The following is a 9,454-nucleotide window of genomic DNA, read 5'->3' on the forward strand; positions in this document are numbered from 1 at the left end:
GCAGCAGTCAGCTCTCCCCACCCGAGGCAGAAGGTCAACAGACGATCATGCTAAGCTTGCTAACTGTTCCACTCTCTGACTGCTGCAGGGGCGTGTCTTAGAGAGAGGCTTTAAACCAGAACACAGCCGCTGTGACGAAACCGTGGAGAAGACACGTCACCGGGGAGAGCCGTTAACCAATATGCAAATTAGCCTGCAGTACCACTGCTCCACCCATATGAGCAGCAAAAACACGTTTTTAGACCAAATATTACAGATTTGAACAAATACGCACAAAAACATCAAAATTAGCACAGAAACAGTACTATATAACATTTTAGACACATTCTAGGCAATTTATCAGCTAAAAAAAGTTAATTTTGGGGTAAGTTACTCTTTAATAAGATAAGCTCTCTGGCCCTTGTTWATTAAAACAGTATCATTTAAACTTTAACTCTTCATCATCTGTGTTTGATAAAGAGTCAAAATAATCTAAAGAAACATCAGATTCTTTTCTAGAGTCTGTGTTATCAGCTGTTGTAACAATGCTCTGTTTACATGCAGACAGTCCCCTTTGACGTCACTTCCTGTTTCTTCATGTGCGAATATCTCAACAACTGTTCATCTCAGGGGCGTGAAATTTGTTTTTGCAATATGCTATTAATGTTATGTTTTCAAAAGTGCAATCATGTTTACTAYAAAAAATTACTGTCACAGGCACTTTAAAACACTGATTTTTACATTTCCATACATTGAAACACTCTGCTTTCTACTGACTCTGGGTACCTTGAATGTAGCAGACTTGACCAGGTTGACTCTTTGGTCAGCTTTGCGGAGCTCATGGTGGCTCGCAGACGAGTTAGTGAAGATTTCAACCCCATCCAGTCCCATCTGAATGTGAGGGCTGAGCAACGTGGAGACACGCAATGACCTCAAGTCAAATCTCTTTTTAGTAATAAAACTCTTGGCAGTGTGAGCATCAATGACAAAGCTTATTTTGACTTACAGTGCTGATCTGTCCTACCTGTTAGGAGCCCAGAGCTCTGCACACAGTTCAGTCCCGATACAAGTGTCCTTTGTTGACAACACACAGTCACCAAACGGGACTGTGTCCTGATCAAAAAAAAACATAAAACATAGATGTTCTGCTGAAGTGCTCTGAGAATCTAACAAATCTAAAAATCAGTCATCCAAATAAATAAAATAAAAATGATGGATTCAACATTGAACCTGACATGATAACACCAGCAAACCCAATAAGCTTAGATTTAATTATGTGTCCTACCTGACCAGTTACTGCCTGGATCATTCTGGGCAGGAAGTACTCCTCCACCTGCCTTGAGGAAACATACAATGTGTGCAATAAATGAAAGAAAAAAAACATGAGCTCCATCTTGGGCTGCACGGGGGAACATGTGGAGCAAGCTACATGATAAAATGCAACATTTTATTGAGATGTCATTTTCATAAAAGCATAAAAAGTGAAATATAGTACATTAGCTAGGATGATCAAAGTGAGTTAGAAGCAGGTGATGGAACAGAATCTGACAGGTAGAGTGTTTTTATCTTGTCTGGTTGTGTGAGTTTTCATAAACCTCCTCCTAAAAGGCAGGCCGACAAAACTGAAGAGCTAATTGCACACTTTGAACAAAAACATGCTGAATAATCCCCCCACACACCCTGCACACCAGTGGCTCCTCTGCTGAGAGGGTTGGCAGAAAAGAATCAGGGCGAGCCTCTCCTGGACTCYCAACACGGAGACAAGAAACAACATAACAAGCAGACAAAATCATAATAATAAAAAATAAGACACACACAGCTGGACAGTAAAGCTCAGCTGAAGAAATACTTGGTCAGGAGGCTGAATCTTGTAGGAATCCTCCTCTATATCACTACTGAAAGCATCCTGACTTCATCACATCTCAGAACAGTGAGTGTGACTAAAGAGAAGACTGAGAATCATCAGGGCCTCACATCCCTCCCTGGAGACCATTTTAAAGAAATATATAAAAGTTTAAATCTTTAGCAGAGATCTCATGCCATCTGAAAGAGGATTTCACTCATTTGATTTATGAGCAAACAAAATGTGCAACAGCTTTTCTCTGGAGGCATTTCATGCATTTCCCTGCCCAGCTGAATGAAAATCATATAAAAGGCACTGAGAGCTGGGATGGGAGATTTAAAGAAGTTCTTTTGTAAAAGCTCAGTCGACAAACAAGTTCCTTTTAAAGGCTGTTTGAAGTTTTGCTTGCATCAGTCTCAGCTTTTCTGTGTAAAAATACCAAAATATAATTTGATATAAGAGCTTCCATCAATAATTCTTACTCTGGATTTGCTGCTTATGTTATTTTTGCATGAACTAAAAGAATATGTCTTAAGACCTTGAATGACATCGCAGATTGAATGAAAGTCTGTTAAAATAACACCTCAATGTTCAGCTAAATATGTCTGCAGCAGGATAGAGGGTGATGCTGAAAGTCACAGAGACAGAAAGAGCTTGATGCCTGAAAAATGAATAAAATCACACAAACCAGAAGATTGTCTCTGCACCAAAATCTGATGGTTATTTATGAAAATCTTGTTCCCTCAAATCAGGCTCACTTAAAAAAAGCACAGTTCTCAAACATTACTGCTCATGTCTCTAAAAAGGTTATTCTTTAAAAAGATACATTTGCTGTGAAGCATAAGCTGATACATGCTGATCAGATGCATTTTGAGAATTCAGTGCTTTTGGTATCGGACTACAGTAAGGTTAGCTACTGAGTAACCACATGTTTCTGCCAAGCTCTTCAGTTTTTGGAGACCTTTGAATCATGAAGATTTTATGTCCTGTTTAACAGGTCTGTGTGTTGCAGAGACACAAATAAACACAACCTGTGGTCATTTGGATGACTGGAAACTAATCAGTTTACAAAAAACTATTTGGCCATCGAGAGATAAAAGTATTACAAATGAAAGTGTTGAAATGTTTTAATTAGATGAGATTTGTAGTTAAATTACAACCTCGGATTAGAAAAGCTTTGAACAGTTTGGAGAATAGATAGCTGTGTCCAAAACGACAGGCCGGGTCCTCCGGAGGACCCAGACTCCCTGGTCGCGGCGGGCCGGGTCCTTGGTAGACTGGGAAGACCGGAGAAAAAGAGGCTGTGAATTTGGACGGTCTAGCCTCCCCTCCTTACCCCGGCGTACGTCATGTCACCTAGCAACTGTGACGACGCTAAACAAGCAAACTTAAATCAAAACTAGAAAATTATCAATACATTATCATTATTAATATCACAAAACTATAAAATTAACTTAAAAATATCATTTGAAGAACTAATTGACCCGCTGTAGGTGCATGTTTATTTCACGTTTTTTTTTGACGAAAAAAATATTTAAAAACATGTCCATACAAATGATAAAAGTATTCGAATTACAACCGCTAAATTTTTTTAATTTTTATATCACCATATTTTTATTTAAAACTTATTCTTTTCTCTCGCTTCGTCCGCCATTACTAGCATAAAAAAATCTCCGGTCGGGCCGCAATGCATTATGGGATATGCTGGGCCGGGAAGGATCCATCRGACCTGTCCTTCRAWTYGGGSMAAAGGAAGGACRTATTTGTCGGCCGCATCRGAGGAGTCTTCGGTTTTGGACGTCCTTCGTCGCGGCGCTGTGACGTATGCGGCCGACAAATTTGACCTTCGGAGGACCCGTCCTGCCGTTTTGGACACAGCCGATGTCTCTAGAACACGTGAAAGCTTTTATGATTCAAATCATGACATGTGATTTGAGTTATGTTGTTTTCCTGGCAAAACAAAAAACAAAACAAACTTCACCTCCACAGTGTGTAAAGGAATTCTGAAAGCTGACCAACCTTGACCTCCAAGGTGAGAACCAGCGTCTCTCTCTGTAAATGCCATAGTCAGCCATCAGCATCTTAGGCCTTATCAGTAAAATCTTTCTACAAGAAGCAAAATGTAGAAGGACAAAGTGAGGTTTCTGTAAGGTTCTGCTGAACTTGTGAAACATTTGTCCGATCCATAACGCACCTGTTGAGGAACAGGACCCGGCAGTTGTAACGCACGTTGTGATGCATGATGGGCCTGGACACCAAACACAAAGCTCAAGTACCGTGTAAAATATGTCACAGGTTAAGTTCAAACAACCACACCACCTACATCCCAACATCGCAGATGATGTCCTGGGTAATGGGAGACTCCAGCAGAGTCTTTAGGACCTGGAAGCTGTGGAGCAGCGTGTCCGATTCGTAGAAGTGGTCAGCGCAGCCGAAACCGCTGCCGAATGAAGAACATCCGAAAAAACATTTGAGATGAGTGGGATAAAACAGAAATGTAACAAAAACTGTGTTTTATTGATTGGCTTGTCTATTACTTAAAGTCAGGGGGTAAAAAAATATTCTTTTTCAATTTTCAGCTTGTATTAAGTTTTGAAATGCCACAAATACAACCTCAGACGAACTGCACATTACATATTATACTGTCATTATGTATTTAATAAAAAACTGAGCCAAAACACAGGAACGAGTAACAAGCAAATTCCAGTGAGTAATTTAAAAGTTTGCAGAATCATCTTTTAATACGAAGAACTTGGTCATTATTTTCTGTAAGATATGATCAGTTTACAAACGTTGCCTGTGGTCACTGACATGTACAATGTTTTGATTCTGCACAGACGTCTTCAGGTCAGTGTTTACTTAACTGGGTCAAAGACCGCACAGATTCTTCTCTTTATCACCTGCTCTGTTGTCCGTCTGTCCGTCCGTTTTCTGCCCCTTATCCGGGATCAGGTCACGGGGGCAGCAGCCTGAGCAGAGAGACCCACACTTCCCTCTCCCCAGCCACTTAGGCCAGTTCGTCTGAAGGACTCCCAAGGCATTCCCAGACCAGCTGCAAAACATAGTCCCTCCAGCGTGTCCTGGGTCTTCCTCTGGGCCTCCTCCCAGTGGGACATGCCCAGAACACCTCACCAGGGAGGCGTCCAGGAGGCATTCTAACCAGAAGCCTGAACCACCTCTACTGGCTCCCCTTGACGTGGAGGAGCAGCGACTCTACTCTGAATCCCTCCCAGATGACTGAGCTTCTCACCTTATCTCTAAGGGAGAGCCCAGACACCCTGCAGAGGAAACTCATTTCGGCCACTTGTATCCGTGATCTCGTTCTTTSGGTCACTACCCAAAGTTCGTGACCGTAGATGAGGGTAGGAACATCGACTGAGTGGTAAATCGAGAGCTTTGCCTTCTGGCTCAGCTCTTGCTTCACCACGACAGACCGGTACAGTGCCCACATCACTGCAGACGCAGCACCAATCCGCCTGTCGATCTCCTGCTCCATTCTTCCCTCATTCATGAACAAGACCCCGAGATACTTAAACTTATCCACTTGGGGCAGGACCTCCTCCCCAACCCGGAGAAGGCAACCTACCCGTTTCCAGCTCAAGACCATGSTCTTGAATTTGGAGACACTGATCCTCATCCTGGCCGCATCAAACACTCGGCTTCAAACCGCTCCAGTGAAAGCTGGAGATCATGATCTGATGAAGCTAATAGGACCACATCATCCCAAAAAGAAGAAATGCGATCATAAGGTCACCAAAAAGGATCCCCTCAACGCCTTGGCTGCACCTAGAAATTCTGTCCATAAACATTAAGAATAGAATTGGTGACAAGGGGCAACCTTGGCAGAGTCCAGCTCTCACCAGAAATGAGTCCGACTTACTACAACCGGGAATGCGGACCAAGCTCTGGCACCAGTTGTACAGGGACCTAACAGCCCGTATCAATGGGCCTTTTACCCCATACTCCCAGAGTACCCCCCACAGGAGTTCCCGAAGGACACGGTCAAATGCCTTCTCCAAGTCCACAAAACATATGTAGACTGGTTGAGAGAACTCAAAAGCATTCTCCAGGACCCTGCTGAGGGTGTAGAGCTGGTCCGCTGTTCCATGACCAAGAAGAAAACCACCCTGCTCTTCCTGAATCTGAGATTCGACTATCCAACGGACCTTCCTCTCCTGGACCCCTGAATAGACCTTACCAGGGAGGCTTGTGTGATCCCCCTATAGTTGGAACACACTCTGCGGTCCCCCTTTTAAAATAGGGGCACCACCACCTCGGTCTGCCAATCCAGGGGAACTGCCCCCGACAATCAAGCGATATTGTAGTGTTGCGTCAACCAACACAACCACACAACATCCGGAGCCTTTATCCAGAGTCCGTATGTGCTCTTGGCACCAGGACACCCTAGGCCGCAGCTCGATGATTGACTTTGTTGTCGTTTCATCTGATCTGCGGCTGCATGTTTTGGACACTCGGGTGAAGAGAGTGGTGGAGCTTTCAGCTGACCACTACCTGGTGGTGAGTTGGCTCCATGGAGKGGGAGGATGCCGGTCAGACCTGGCACACCCAAACATATAGTGAGGGTCTGCTTGGAAAGTCTGTCAGAGTCTCCCCCCAGACGGAGCTTCAACTCACACCTCCGGGAGAACTTTGAACACGTTCCGCGGGAGGTGGGGGACTTTGAGTCCGAGTGGGCCATTATGTTACGGCTATGTGATATCTAGTTTATTTATTTATTTATTTATTGTTTGTTTGTAAATAATATTGAGTGTGTCACATACAGTATACTGTGCCCAAAGCTAAAGGTGTGAAACCTCAYGAAACATTTTGAGAACAGACATTTTCTCTACATACCATATCTCTAACTCTGGACCCAGTCTGTATTTGGCTCCTTGATCTTTGGCAATCTCAATACCTGCAGAAAAACACGCAGAAGGCATTACTGCTTTCTTACGAAACAAAATAGATGTTATTATGGATTCAGACTGGGAAAAAATACATCAGTTGTGTCAACAATGAAAAAGTCTTTGTATATAGGTTAGGTCCTTTTAAAAAAATTAGATACAAAATTGTTACGAGTTGGATCACCAAGAGAGAAGGGCAAAGTGACACCAAACCAGATGGAATAGTTTCAAAAGTGATTAATTGTTAAATATTTTGTGTTTTAACTAATGAGAACAAAGAAGGCATAACTAACTGTTAATCAACATTAGTTGGGGGTTATACAGTATAACTTTTAATCTAATGTAAAGTTACAGTAAGTCACCCAACAATTAAAGCTAACATAACTTTGAATAACAAACTATAAACCATGAAGAAAATCCACAACCATACAACCTTTTAAAACAAAATAATATTGCAACAAGTGCAATCAATCAATCAATCAATCAATCAATCAATCAATCAATCAATCAATCAATCAATCAATCAATCAATCACCTTTATTTAACCAGGTAGAGCCCGTTGAGATCAAGATCTCTTTTTCAAGGATGGCCTGGTCAAGAGGTCAGCAGCACACCTCACATAATAATTGACAATCAAAATTAACATAGAACAAAAGGAAAATAAAGAAATGTACAAACACTTTGAATAAATGTTGATACTTCAAGAGCATCTACATAAGACAGATTTCAAAGTGCACAAGCATTTCTATGAGCTAAATGATWTTTACACTACTTTTGGAAATTGAGAACAAGATAATGTATTACTCAGTCATATATTGTTGATTATATATTTGTTCAAACACTTTAGCAAATCACAAGGGAGCTGCTCAGGTAAATCACAGCCATTGAACGGAGACGGATTTAAATTGGCCTCAGGAGGAACAGACTAATCAGAACGTAAAGCGTTGTCTGCTGGGCGGAGTCAACACATGTCAGCCAATCCCAGGTGTGGAACCGCACAGCTGGGCCAAAAAAAAAAAAAAAAAAAAAAMAWMAACCGGCAACCACACGAAGTTATGCTAATAGCCTCGGGGACATAACGAAATGTDTTTCATATCAAAATTATAAATCAAWGATTTACATTGTGCACTCTTTATAATATCCTGCATTGGATAAATCAGTCTGGGACTGATTTAATTTAGTGATTAGATCTAAGACGTTTTGCAAAGTTATCCTGTTACTTCCGGGAGRCAGTGTTTTGAGTCAAAGTGTATTTTTGTTAATAAATACAAATTAACACAACCCAAACAGTCTGAGTTAGTAAGYTGAATATGAAACAGCGCTTACTCCTCAGTATCCTCTCCGAGTTGCCTTCAAAGTCCAGAGCCCATTGATTCAGCGAGCAGGTAGCGACCGTCACCTTCCGGCCCATGTTCTCCTCGCGCTGACAGGAGGTCACGATACAAAATAGTGAATGAGGCAAAGGACTCGGTTTGTTTCGATAAATCCGTGAACTCTGGAGAATAATGAGTGTTTATTGTTATTAACCCCGTTATTAACGGCACGTTGAACTAGAACTACAGGGCGGCTCTTCTTCGTCTCCTTTTTYTTCTTCTTCTTCTGTTATTATCACTGGTGCTGCCCCCTTCAGGAAGAAGAAGAAGAATACCAAAATAAATCATGTGTCTATCTTATAAATATAAGAGAATATGGGTCACCAAAGCTGTTTCTTTTTATATTACCTAACTGATATTTTTCATCTACAAGAGTTAGAAAAAAACAGTGGTTAGTACAAAAGGCATGGATTGAAAATTTTAATTACGTTTCTTTAAAAAACATAGAAGTTGTTTATTAAGAAAATATAAATTTTGCACAAATATTACAAATATGTGAATTCCTACAAAACAGTCAAATAAATTTACCTAAACACACATTTTCAAAAGTTACAGATTAAGATTAACATCATGTTTAATGCAGTGGTGGGCACAGTATCCCTAAAGCACTAATGGGGAACTAATTTCCTGATTAGTGCCTTAGGATTTTGCTAATTTTAAAATTTATTAGTGGATTAGCACCTGCTAAATGTATAGGCTAAATTTAGAAGCACTAACTAAGGTCTATAAATGTTATTGATCAATGATAATGTTAACAGCTGAAGGTGAAAGCTGTCACACATTTTGTTTGTGTGTGTGTCACTTTTCTTCTAGATGACAATATGTAAACCCAAATACAGCTGTGGGATGTCAATGATAAGTCTTAGGAGAGCAACATGGCAACATGTGACTCGTCTGTTTAAGATTATTCATGGGTTGACTGAGTTATTTTTGGGCTTTAAAATTAGCTTTTACTAAATTTTCAGTGTATTAATGCTTTAGAATTAGGGGATCTAAGTATATGAGTTAGTGCTTTAGGGCTGGTGAAACTAATTTTTAGATTAGTGTTGCCCATCACTGGTTTAATGTTTAAATGTCTGTATTTCATGCTATAGAAAATCATCCATTGTGTGTCTCTTGTCCCTATCTGGATTAGGGTGAGGCTGGAGTCTCAGTTGTCTTTGTGTGAAGGCAGGGGACACCTCAACAGTTCTCCAGTCTGTTACAGACACACAAAGAAGCCAAATATCCACACTTCCAGTCACAGCTAGTGTGTCCTTATTTTCTACCTCCAATTTGAGCGATTCCATACTTTTTTCCTCAGAATTGAGTGATTCCATGTTTTTTTCCATGTGCTTGGTCAACAAAAGTAACAT

The 9,454-nt window shown here is 41.0% G+C and overlaps 1 protein-coding gene across 3 annotated transcripts in view; it reads right to left on the bottom strand.

Annotated features, from left to right (window-relative positions):
- The window catches only part of nadsyn1 (NAD synthetase 1), a 19,527-nt gene extending 11,239 nt beyond the window's left edge, over window positions 1-8,288 (bottom strand). Inside the window, exons 1-9 of one of the 3 annotated variants that reach the window (XM_014001514.1) lie at window positions 8,254-8,288; window positions 8,053-8,149; window positions 6,677-6,737; window positions 4,146-4,262; window positions 4,017-4,070; window positions 3,842-3,928; window positions 1,265-1,316; window positions 1,004-1,092; window positions 766-883 (exon numbers count right to left, since the gene is read on the bottom strand). In XM_014001514.1, the coding sequence (XP_013856968.1) occupies window positions 766-883; window positions 1,004-1,092; window positions 1,265-1,316; window positions 3,842-3,928; window positions 4,017-4,070; window positions 4,146-4,262; window positions 6,677-6,737; window positions 8,053-8,137 (663 nt within the window). In that variant the 5' untranslated portion in view covers window positions 8,138-8,149; window positions 8,254-8,288. Of the gene's footprint in view, window positions 1-765; window positions 884-1,003; window positions 1,093-1,264; window positions 1,317-3,841; window positions 3,929-4,016; window positions 4,071-4,145; window positions 4,263-4,686; window positions 4,844-6,676; window positions 6,738-7,261; window positions 7,296-8,052; window positions 8,150-8,253 lie in introns of those variants that run through there. The other 2 variants (XM_014001517.1, XM_014001515.1) reach the window with 2 other exon arrangements.
- Between the last annotated feature and the right edge of the window lie 1,166 nt (window positions 8,289-9,454).

This window comes from Austrofundulus limnaeus, unplaced genomic scaffold (assembly GCF_001266775.1).
Source record: "Austrofundulus limnaeus strain Quisiro unplaced genomic scaffold, Austrofundulus_limnaeus-1.0 Scaffold9, whole genome shotgun sequence".
Lineage (NCBI taxonomy): Eukaryota > Metazoa > Chordata > Actinopteri > Cyprinodontiformes > Rivulidae > Austrofundulus > Austrofundulus limnaeus.